General features: G+C 34.7%; 1 protein-coding gene across 3 annotated transcripts in view; it reads right to left on the bottom strand.

Moving 5' to 3' along the window:
- Positions 1–1264: 1264 nt before the first annotated feature.
- The window catches only part of LOC104593364 (uncharacterized), a 28933-nt gene continuing 17242 nt past the window's right edge, over positions 1265–12955 (bottom strand). For 2 of the 3 annotated variants that reach the window (XM_019197099.2, XM_088892455.1), the window contains exons 4-9: positions 5597–5699; positions 5310–5466; positions 4692–4820; positions 3720–3806; positions 2542–2586; positions 1265–1920 (exon numbers count right to left, since the gene is read on the bottom strand). In XM_019197099.2, the coding sequence (XP_019052644.2) occupies positions 1780–1920; positions 2542–2586; positions 3720–3806; positions 4692–4820; positions 5310–5466; positions 5597–5699 (662 nt within the window). In that variant the 3' untranslated portion in view covers positions 1265–1779. The other variant, XM_088892456.1, reaches the window with a different exon arrangement.

Below are 12955 nucleotides of genomic sequence, written 5' to 3' on the forward strand. Positions count from 1 at the left end.
CGCCCACAGCGCACGCCCCCTGCCCATCCCCTCCGTGCACTGGGAACATCTGTGCTTGTGATGGGGAGATATTCCCAATGCACGGACGGCATCGGCGGTGGGGGGCACTACAGCTGATCCCTAAAGCATTGTTTTGTTTATACAAAATTTGTCGTTTGGTAATGTTGCAATTTCAAAAAGTAAATAAAAACAATAACATTTATGGTGTGCTTGTGCATATCACACCCTAAAATTGTTTTCTTAAGGTATTTAAAACTGGACCAAACAAGGAATTATTCTAGAGTTCAGTTCCTAGGTCGAACGGTCTAACCTGCTCTAACAGAAAAATAAAAAATAAAAGCAAAACAAAACAAAACAAAAAATGGCCAAAAACCGTCGTTCGGATCGATGGTTCGACCACCCGGATCAGCAATTCACTGATCAAATCAATGATTTTAGCTAAAAAACAGTTTTGGGGTGAAATGGAATCGATCAATCCTGGTTTGGTCCGATCTGGTTTTGAATGTAATAACTTAGGTGATAGCCGCGCTTTAGCTGCGACATTTTTCATCCAATTCCGAACTTGCTACTAAAGAGTCATCAAAGGAGGAAGCTTTTTCTTTGTGCCCAAGAACTAAAACAATAGTCACCTTGTATTTTAATGAAAAGATCCAACACCAACTTGTAGTCAAATAAGATGGAAATCTTGGAAATTGTAAATGTTAGATTTATAACTCTGCTGTTATGTAGTAACGTCCTCTTATAGATCTCCTGCCAATAAAAGACTGGGACCCACCATAAGAGTGAGACCTTGCCATATACAAGATGTGTGGTGCCTGATCATGTTGACAAGGTATTGGAATGTGTTTTGTTGGCAGAATGTCCGGACTCATTCCCTGCAAAATGCTTTGTCCAAATTTGAACTCGATTTCATCGAAGTGATCCGAATTCAATCCGTTTATAATTGGATCAAATGCCAATCCACCCATCTCCCATCCAATAAAATCCATTTTGTTTTAAAAATAAATGCTCGTATATAGTTAAAATTTACATTGTATCCAATTATTCATTAATGAGGTTAGTTTGTAGTGTTTAATACAGCCATAGGTTCGAAGTTCTACAAAATTATTTTCAATTCATTTTGTTCATGAAATACATCACAGTTTTTTATAGTTCATTATATAATATTTTAATTTATTTATACTATTGGTCCGTAGTTGATTCAAATCCAATGGATATAAACGAATCAAATACATCTTGCAATTCCAACTTTGGTATAACTGACTTCCGTTGACAATTCCGATTTACATATTCGCCTATTAAAATTCTGACACATTCAGGTGGCAAAATGAAGAAATGTCATTTTATCAAGGAAGGCTTTATACAATTATTTCTTAAAAAAACTAGGGAAAGGCATTGAACCATATAATTGAATAAAGAAGGCTATCTTCAATTATTTTTGTAAATAAAAGTATTCTTCTCACATGAAGAGTATTGGTTATATCATTTGGTTACCCTTTAAAAACTGTTGCTTGTAGTCTTGTACCATCAGAAGGGTTTCAAAAATGAACAGGAATGCACCTCCGGCCTTTTGGCATTTCATTGTATTGTTGGAGGCAGTAGGCATCATCTACTTTTGCATTCAAGATCCAGACGGTAATGCAAGCACGCTTTCATTTCTAGAGAAGCAAGGATTCTCCATGTTCTTTGAAGACAAAGCTGATCTTCATCTCTAAGTCAAAATTTTGCAATTTCTAGAAATTGACAAGATGAAAATTGGAATATTCTCTGTACAAGAAACTAGCATGTGGTTCTCTCAGCTGTTCGATGAAAGCAAACTAGGAACTCTTTATTACCCTCAGCACCCTTTATTGGAGATTCAATCCACCCACTGCTGGAGAATCCAAAGTTTTCAACACCCTTTATGATCCTTTCAAGAACCTAAATAATACAACCAAATCAATGAAATTTCACATTTGCATACCTAAAAAACCAATGAAGTTAACCAACAATTATGCTTCACTGTTTTAGGACAAGTGTAAGAGTGTCTGCGTGTGCATGTAAATTTGTGGTGGGCACTACCCAGGACAAAAAAGAAAATTGGTGGACAGACCACAGGGCAAGGCACTGAGATGATATATCTTGATGCAAGAATAAGGAATTTTTGTTTTTAAGGTTGGATGGTCCATATAGACGTATGCATACACATACAAACACGTGCTCAAACACAACCACAACCACACCCACACCCACAGACAAAAGCTCCAATAACCAAAAACAATTCATGATAAAGCCAAAATGGAGTGACATGAAGGCTCATCCTACAATTGCATAGTCTCATAGGCTTCATGTTAGCTAATAATTTCAGAATTCAACTGACCAAACAGCTTTACTGGCACCAAGAGCTAAACACAATCTCTGATGGGGCTTTTAAGAACTCAAGCAATCAGTTAATTGGTAGTGTGAGCTGAAGTAAATTCTATACTTTTAAAAATTGGGTTTCTGAGGCTTCTATATTACAATAAATCAATCAAATAACAAGTTCAGGGGATGTATACATACTTCTTGATGGACTAGGGGATCTCTTACAATTCCACCTCCTCCCACCTGCGAAGGAAACAAACTCCAGAATATAAATGAGTAGATAAATATCTTTTCTTGGCTGCGACTCATTGTAAATTAGGAAATTCATACCCATTAAACTGAAAATGATGAGAACTAGATCACAAGAAAAGATTTAAGGAAAAAAATAACAAATAGTTTCTAGGTTCTAGCTGAGAAGGAAATTGAAGCTTATAAAACCCATCATCCAGATATGCATACTACATACTCAACTCAACTCAAACCTAATCCCAATTATTTGGGGTTAGCTAGATGAATCATCCCACTATTGTACTCTATCAAGAGCCATGCCAAAACGATTCATGATTCATATTCATATTGGATTGGTTAAATGTTTTTATGCTGGCTGTCAACCAGAAGAAGAAGAACTCCTCTTGAGGAGGCGTATGCTTCCTTGCGCCCAGGAGGCTTACACCTCTTACATTCTAAACTATGCCTCACACATCCGGGTAGTGGAATGCCTTGTGTCATGCCTCCGTATTTCAAAAATTTGCCCTCGAATATGTCCTGTTCTAGTAACACTTGTCTCAGCATGCACTTCTTGTTAGTGTGATCACCCAAGCATCAAAGAGATTTGCATTTCAACAGCATAATGATATGCAAATGCAATGAACTAAAAAGGAAAATGATGAGGATGTTTGCATGTGAAAAGGTGGTAAAATCTTAGCTAAGTCATCTGTTGAGGTAGGGCACAATAGCATGTAACCTGGGGATTGGGGAAAATCCCAAGCTCGAACCGTCAAGGGACTGCAGTCAGTGTAGTTCATCAAAGATCAGTTAGCGAGTCTCAAGATTTGCAAGTTAAATAAAAGGACATAATCTTAACAAGTACAACTGGATTGTTGCACAAACTGGATTGTGCACAGGCTTTACCAAGGTACACCTGATAATAGTTTTGGTTCAGTTAGCAGTCATTTATGACGGACTAGTTTTGATGTGTATTCTGTGCTTTGGATTAACCTTTCCTCAAATCATCCTAAATCGTTGAAGCTACATTACAAAACCCACTGGAGGACTTAAAAGGGGGGTGGGGGGAGGAGATATAAGGAAAATACATCTATGACTTTGGAAAAAATATTGAAAAGAAAAAGAGAAGCAAGTACAACAGAATTACAAACCTGTGATCTGCGGGCCTCAAACTGAGGTTTAACAAGTGTAACTAATGTTGCCTCATCCTTCATGACATTGATGACAGCAGGCATTACCTGCATTAAAAAAAATTAAGGTGCATATGAATGGCCTACAAATTAACAGAAAATACATTTGTCATAGATAAGTTAGAACAGTGGGATGCTGCTGCTGTACGGTAAGCCTAAAACATAACACTGTCTCTACCTTAAAATTTTAAAACAAGGCCTCATTATGGAAAGAAGCTACATCATCTGTGAACTAAGCTCCAGTCTCCAACTAGGTGTCCTAAAACCGAATTCAGATCACTTAAATAAACCTAATAATAAAACATGTAAATTTTGTTTCTCAAAAGTTTCCCATACCGTCTTTGACAATCCAAGAGAAGAAAATTATCATAAAAATGGATAGATCTAGCATAATTTATTATGGGGTAGTATCATCAGATCAGGGCATATTGGAAGTTAGATTAGATGATATTTCTTATCAGACCACCAAATGGAGAATCCAGATAATTGAATGGCTAGATGATCTCTCAAATTGAACTATCAGGTGTGCAGAGACAAGATAAATGAGCAAATCTCTGGCAAATACCCAAACAATGACTAGGTATTTTTCTATTGGGATTCTTTTCTTTTTGATAGGTATACCCATGAAAAGATTAATTAACCACTAGTATCTCTCTACCATAGAGAAAATGTTCAAAAGATTAATTACATGGCCTATTCCAAGATAATTCCAATGTGTTTTTACTCCCAATGGTTATAATTCCAATTTGTTTTTAATCCCCAATGGTTATAAGTCCCGATTTCTACATCATCACCTTTCAAATAAACACAATCTTAAAGATATTAGAAGCATTTTTTTCAGATAAGAAACCAGAAACAATTAGGAGTCAACTCATGATTAAAAAAATATGAGAATGTACTAAGCTTCCGTATTTCTAATGTGTTGCAGCATACCAGGAGTATAGAGATAAAGGAAAGGTCAAGGGTCACCAAATCGACTTTTTGTGGGAGTCCAGAAAGGTATCTTAAATTTGTCCTTTCTATAACACAGACACGTTCATCTCGACGTATCTTATCAGCCACCTGATGAAGAATTTAATATCTGTTACAAAGAAATGAAGGAAAAGAAAGGAAAAGAAAGGAAAAGAAAAAACAAAGGACAACTACAAGTAAAACCCAAGGAGATAGAAACAGCACTATGAAATCATACTTGTTAAGACACTATAAGTCCGAAACTCCAAGGAGAAAAAACAGAAAGAAAAATGAGATGCATGCTTTTATATCTGAAGTTTAGGAAGCTTTACAGGTTTTCATTGAAAAAGGTTATCATTAACACATCTACACTGCTTAATAACACAAAAAGAAAGTAACAGGCAAATAGAAGTTGTGGAAAAAATGTGCTGGGATGATGTAGAGTAAGAATACTATTCACACATAATTTAGAATTTCCAAGCAACACCATTAGCAGTAGAAAGAAAAGATAGAAGAAATGAGTATTGGAAAAAACCAGACCAGATACTTCGTAAGCTTTCTCAAAATAACTCATCCAATTGAATTTTTATGAAGGCATACCTGTCCATATCCCACATCAACTCCATAAACAAATGAAGCACCATTCTGAAGTAAGCAATCAGTAAATCCCCCAGTGGATAACCCTGAATCAAGAACTACTTTTCCAGCAACATCTACACCTAGCTGTTCAATGGCAGCCTCCAACTTGTATCCCGCTCTGAATTAAAACACAATAAGATATAAATAATTTTTTTTTTATTCGAAGAAAAACTTGAAAAATTTAAATGGCTATATGTGAAAACACAATCCAATTTATTAGACAGGGGTTGCTTATAGAGAATAATCACCTACATACATATTTTGGAACTACAGCCATTATCTCTACAATAGCTTTATCAGATACAGGTGTTCCTGCTTTGTTTACCACTTTACCATCCACAAGCACTTTGCCTGAAACAGGGAACTGGATTAAGGAACCAAAAGAACATATACAAGGAATATTGTTAAGGAACCAAAAAAGATAGTAACACTGAAAATCTTCAAAAAAAAAATCAAAAACAAAAAATAAAACTGGCTTGGAGGAACATTTTAACACTATGGGACATATAAATAGATGCAATACATAATACATATTCAATATGAATAAATAAATATTAGGCAAAAAATCTCAAAATAGCAGTCAAGAAGACATACAATTTTACAAATATATCCACATCAAGGTGGTAAATGAAAAAATCTAATAAGAAATTGTAGTTTAAGGAAACCATACACTATATTATTTTTATCAATGACTAGAGTAGATGACTGATAGATTAAGAATGCTGAGACAACATCACATTGCGGATAAAATTATCTGTCAATTATTCACTTTTGTTCATTTAATTATTTATTTTGAGAAAGATAAAGTATAATCCATTACTAAAAAGATTAGCAACATAAATAGAAAGGAGGTATTCCTGTTTTCCAAATACAGAGAAAAACTGTGAAAGACTGTAGAATGCAAGATTGTCCAGAAAGAAAAAGAGATAACAGATTAACAGTCTTTTCCCAAGAAAGCATCTCTATAAATGTCCTGTAAGGGTATATCCTTGAACAAGTCTTCAAATCACTCAGCCCTCAAAAATCTTGGCATTTCTTTCCATCCATATTGACCAAATGACAGCTGCCAAAATGGAGTTCTAGGCAGTTTTATTTTTTTTCTACTCAGACCTTGGATGTACCACCTTTCTAGGACCTCCTTTACTGACTTGGGAAGGCACCAACTCACATTAAGGGATGCAAAAAAATTAAAAAAAAAAGATGTCAAACCTTTGTGCTTCTGGGGCAAGGAATAACAAAGTGATCTTCTGTGTCTCCAGATCAAGATTGCAGAATATACTGCCCAAGTAAGGAACTTCCAGTCAACATCAAAGTGGCATATTGGGTTAAGTCTTTGGAACCTTTTGATGATATCCCAATGGATAACCTTTTTAGAAGCTGGAAGGAAATAGCTGGTTCAGCCCCTGTTAAGGATGTTGTAACTCCTATTTGGTCTCCCCCAAACAGTGGTTTTATCAAGCTGAACTTTGATGGAAGTAGTGTGGGAAATCCAGGGACTTCAGGCATCGGAAGTGTTTCTAGGAATGGAGACTCACTTTTTTCCAGGACCAATTGGAGTAGGTGACTCCTTAAGGGCTGAGTTGTTGGCAGTAATAGAAGTACAGAGAGGAGTATGAGCATTAGAAAGTTGATTATTGAAGGAGACTCCAAGTCGGTGATGGGTTAGCTTTAGGAGGAGAAGAATGGGCTTCGGATCTATAGCAATGAAAGGAAGAAGTTGAAGTGGCTAACACAGGACATTGAAGTAAAATTGCATTGGGTTAAAAGAAGTGAAAATTCCTTTGCTGATGTATTAGCAAAACAAGGGGTAGATAGAGAATCTTTGTTTTGGGATCAATTGTAACTGCTTTGAGAATTCACTGGGAGAGCTAAGAGAGCTTATCTCTCCCTTGTCATTGTTCATTGTACTATGTTTTGAATTTCTAATAAGGTGATACAGTTATTGATAAAAAAACGCAAGGAACTTCCAAACCTCTTTTAATCAGTTTGTCTTTGGTAAGGCATTCATTGGGAACACCAGATTTTGGAATTTGGGTTTTCAGTAACAGATCAGCCACCTCGCCCATCTTCTGGTCCTGGAGATCTCTATGGAATTAAGGGGCTTAAACCACCTTGTTCTTCACCATTTAATAATACTCAGAAACTAGCCATTCCTTCTTGTCAGCCACTTTGAAAAGATTTAGGAATAGAGATGCCAGGGGGTTGAGGTCCTATCACGTCTCCATCAAAAACCTTACATTTGATCCATCACATACCCTATAAGAGATCCCAATTATGAAAGAATTAAATGACATGTCCATGCCTTTGAAAACCGAGCAGTCATAAGATGAGTATGCAAGGCCAGAATCCCATCCCCAGTTCCTTGATCTAAACTTAGCCTCCACTAGTTGCCTCCACCAACTTACAGATTCAATGCTATAGTGCCAATGCCTAATTTCTACAAGTACAAAGCTCACCACTTTTAATCTTCTAATCCTCAACCGTCATGCAGCCTTCTAGAACAAATCAATACCCAGTCCACCAAGTGAATCTTCTTTTCATCCTTCCATCCTTTCTAAAGGAAGACATTGTGCAATTTCTCAAGTTTATTTGCCATCTTTGCTAGGATGGGGGAACAAGGAAAGAGACAATAAGAAGGAATATTTGCCAAGATACTTTTGATTGAAGTCACTTTGCCACCTTTGGATAAATAACTTTCCAAGGAAAGTCTTCTATCAAATCTCTCAATCACTAGACCCTAGATGGTGCTAGAATTGCACTTGACACCATATGAAAGGCCCAAATATTTGGTAGGAAGTTTTGCAACCTTACATCCCATCACCAATTCTAAACCTTCACTTCCACAATCCGTCTGACCAGGATAATGGAACTTTTTCTAAGATTAGTATTAACACTAAAACCACCTCAAACAAACACAGGATCCCCTATCGTTGATTAAAAAATAAATTAAGAAAACACTAGCTAAATTTTCTCTTTTGTTCAATAAGTTATGTTGTTTGAACCTTACACCATGAGATTTAAAATGAGTAAGTTACTCATAGTTCAGAATAGATGCCATCTTAACTAAAATGTGCTTTGCCTTATAATGGCCCTGAAAATTAAGATTTGGTGACGAAATCATCTATAAATTTGAAAGATAGGGAGGGCAAGAAGCTTACGGATGAGCTTTTATCAATCATTGCATGAATGAACTGATTAATTTCACGATTGGACATGATTAAGGTTTTAACATTCAAATATATCAAGTTTGTTCTTTCACAAATTGCTGTTAAGAAAGAAATCTCTTTGTTAATAGGCAATTTCTTTGGGAAATTAGAGCTCTCATGCAAGAATTGGGCAGAAAGGTTGCATGGGTTTAGATCAGCAAACAACCTAGCTGATGGCTTGGAAAAACAAGGGGTTCAAAGAGATCAATTGTATTGGGGTCTGGTACCCTAAAAGGAGATTTGTATCTGAGGAATCTCTAAGGTGGATAGCTGAGACTAGCTACCTTACTTCACTAGTAAGGCAAACCTAGATGATGATAATGATAGTAATAATGTATCCAAAATTTTCTATAAACTTTATGTATTTTTTATTTTATTTTATTTGTTTATTATTAATCAGATGCAAATTGCAAAATCTAAATCTGATTACATATACATCTTAGCCAAATATGTGATAATCATATCAAGTTGTGAAGTTTCAATATCATTGATAGGCCTACCTGCTTGGCTAGATTCTTCTTTTTGTAATGTTTTATCTTTTTGGTGAATCTTTTTTTGTTCATTTATCAAAAAATGTAAGATTTAAATAGACTGAATTGAATGAGGCTAAAAATAGTAGTTCAATTTACAGTTTAAACCTCACAATTAAGCAGGGATTAATTCAAAAACGAGTATTTTAGTCCAAAGAAAGTTCCACAATCTTATTCCTATTTTTAATAGTAGTGCAAATATAGAATTATAGATGTGTTCAATTTTTTCTATAATGTTTTTTTTTATATTTCTGTGTGTAAAAAATAATTCTGATATGTCACACTTACTTTTTGTTTAAATATGACAAATATATGATACTATACATGTGCTTGAATGTTTTTTGCAAAATTTATGTTTTTTTTTTCATTTTTGTATTTTTATATTTTATTAATTTTACTATTTATTTATGATATTAAAGGTTAACACATTTGACCCAAAAGTTGAACTATTGATCTTTGCCAAACGGTGAAATAATTTCATTTTTTATCAATTCTAAATTATGTATTTCATTTTCATTATCAATAAAAATAATTCTTGTTTATTACAATTATTTTTTTTTAATTTGATTGACAAAAATATCATAAAAGTGTTTAATTTTTTCTACATTTTTGTAAATTTCTATATTTATTTCTACTTTAAAATTTTATTATCTAACTATGACTTCATAGGTTGATCAATTTTATTCAAATAGTTGAATTTCTTACCCACCACTTGGATAAATAATGGTTTTGTTTTTGGGTCAGTTTTAAAATATATGGATTTATATTGTTAAAATTAAAAAATTAGTAACATTTATTGGTGAAAAATAACTTAAATATAGGATTTAATAAGAAGTTAATACCTTAAATATAAGACTTAATGAGTAGGGATTAAATGATGTAGAAAGTAATAATTGAAATTACATTTTCAACACTTACAATTAAAGATAGACTAAATACACAAATATGGGCATTTTTGTAGCCAATAAAGCTGACATTGAAGTTGTAATAAAATGACTTTTATACCCTTTCTCAAACAAAAAAAATAGAGGGCAATTTTAGTTCAAAAAAACTTTCACTCTGCATCTGCACTTTTATATATAGTATAGATTTGTAATTATAACCCTTTTTTCAAGCAATAAATTTCTAATAGTTACCGATCAAAAAAATATGTGGTCAGGTCATCTCTTCTCCAACTGGCTAACTGGTAAAGTGTTTGCTGTACTCCTACATGCCTAGTGCAAGTCATGCCTATATTGACTAGTCAAGCCCTTGGTGGCTTCAATTCATAGACCCCAAGGCTCAGGGTTAGGATCAAATTGATTCTTGATTTCCCCAAGAGATGACAGTTCTTCCTCTCAACTACTCCATTCTTTCAAGGAGTTCCAACCCAAGTTTTGTTTGGTGTTCTATTTCATGCTTAGAAAAAAAAAATTCGAAGCTTTGAGTACATGTACTCTCCCTCATTGTCAAAACAAAGAAACTTCATAGGTCTTTCAAATTGTGCACCCACCATTGTGTGGAAATTTTGAACAAGTAATTCCTAGATTTCATTAAATAAATCCAAGTACACTAAGTATAATCATCAAGAAAAGTAACAAAACTGTAATCATTCTTAAAGGGGAGGTAGCATCTTGAGCCACTTCTTAGGCTGATTATACTCTTTCTTCCTCATCATTAATGAAAATATCATTCAACTATTAAATAAAAAGAACAAAAGTAACAAAACAATGGTGTCCAAACATTGAAATAGTAAAGATAAGACTCCACAAATCAGAGTGAACAATTGCAAATGGAATAGAACTTTCATATTATTCAAAGGATATGAAACTCAACAATGTTTTCTTGAAGTCATAGACTATACAATAATGTTCCAACTTCCAAGAGACAAGAATCAAACACACAAAGGAAGCCCCGGTTTCAGATGAGAAAAAGAATGACGACCAAGTCTCCAATGCCAATGCATTGTTTTGTCTTTAATTACTAGTAGTACTACTATATCCTTTAGACAGGTAAGATGTAGAGGTAGTTGCAGTGTTCCACAATCTATGAGATAGATCATAGAAGCTAACAGTCTCACTACCACTCTTAAATTCTTTCTTTGAACCAAAGCCTTGAAGAATACAATAATGAGGAAAAAAGTGAAGCTAGAATTCAATAACTTTCTTAATCCTACTAGGGCAGCCCAGTGCATGAGGCTCCTGCCAATGCGGGGTCTAGGGAGGGACAGATATATGCAACCTTACCCCTGCAGATACAGAGAGGCTGTTTCCAAGATCACAAATTAGTAGGCAAATTAGGAAAATGCAATACAGAATATAGAAGCAAAATCAAACAACCTTTCCCACCCAAGTCTCTCTACTGTCATAACTAGTAGCAGGCAGCTGACTGCCTCTAAGATAAAACAGTCTAAGAAGGGGGGGAAACAAGCTTGGCAGTAAAATAGGAAGAGAAAATTTTCCCAAAAATCAACACTGCTCCAAATCAAATCAAATAAGGTTCCTTTGATCACAAAATATGTCAGAGATCAAATACCATGCCTCATACACTCATTCAGTCTTAAGAAGAAGCTATGGCCCATCAATGGCAAAACTGATTTCTACAAATTTCATTAAAAAAAAATCAGAAAAATGTTGGCCTTCATCCAATGAATATGAAACTTGTAAGAAAAGTTGGTGTCTAAAATGTCCAATGATGTCATCCACATGGCTAATGACGCCAAAAGGTCACAAGTGGAGAAGAAACTTCCTCAGGTTTCAAGCATGAAGTTCTAATACCAAGTTGAATTATTGTTGATTATTCTGTGGTGCTTGAGTGTGTTATGACTTATGGAAAGAGAGAGAGAGAGAGAGAGAGAAAGAGATGAGAATGGATTGGTTGATTGTGACCAACTAGTAATATTTTGTTGGGTTAAGAAAAGGAGGCAACAAGACCTAAAACCCCTCTCAAATACATAAAATTACATATGATTTATATGCCTCGTAGAAGTACTTATGTATTTCCCCCTCATTTACTCAATCCAATTATACCCTTATACCTCAACAATAAAAACAAAGAATTTTTTGTGGTTTTTAACTTTTTATCTGGCAAAAAGCACCAAGCATCAAATGTGGCACTTTTATGACATGAGAGATGGTGAATCTAAATTTGATCATCCTAAAATCATTATTTTAGGAAACTAAGAAATACACTAGACAGCCAAAAACTTTGATATGTCCATCAAACTTTGTAACATTAATACACTAGACAGCTAAAGAAGTCATGTGACATTATCATTATCAGAATGGTGGGCAGAGGTACTCCGATGTATGATGTCTGGATAGGGATATGGATACTAACATGGAAAAAGAAAATAGGGATACAACTCTCCATTTCCTAAAATCCATGACATGCATACTGGTAAGGGTATCCAATGTAATTTCCATGTACTTATACAGGTCCATATTATTTTATAGTATAATTTGTTAAAACACAACATTTTATATATTTTAGAAGTGTTAATGCTATAAAGTACATCTAGAAGTATCCATGCAATATCTGCTATCATATTCAACAATGGTACACTAGGCAGTAGGCATGCATAGGTATCTGGATATCATAGACTCCTACAAGTATTTGAGAAATAAGATATTACAAAACAATGACATAAACCCTATATTTTACCTTAAATTCACCCAGAATAAACCCCACACAGAAACAAATATACAATATCTAGGGGTGGTCATTTCTAGCGCAGATAGATATATATATAGCCAAATACAGAAAGAGGGGGGGGGGGGAGTTCAAACATCTGACCCCACATCCCCAGGACCACTAACAATCACATACACCACAAAGATATGGAATGCAAAACATTACAACTAGGCTGATGGGAAGGGTCCCTGACAGCCAC

The sequence above is a fragment of the Nelumbo nucifera genome, chromosome 7, assembly GCF_055504915.1.
Source record: "Nelumbo nucifera cultivar China Antique chromosome 7, China Antique-T2T, whole genome shotgun sequence".
In the NCBI taxonomy this organism is placed as follows: Eukaryota; Viridiplantae; Streptophyta; class Magnoliopsida; order Proteales; family Nelumbonaceae; genus Nelumbo; species Nelumbo nucifera.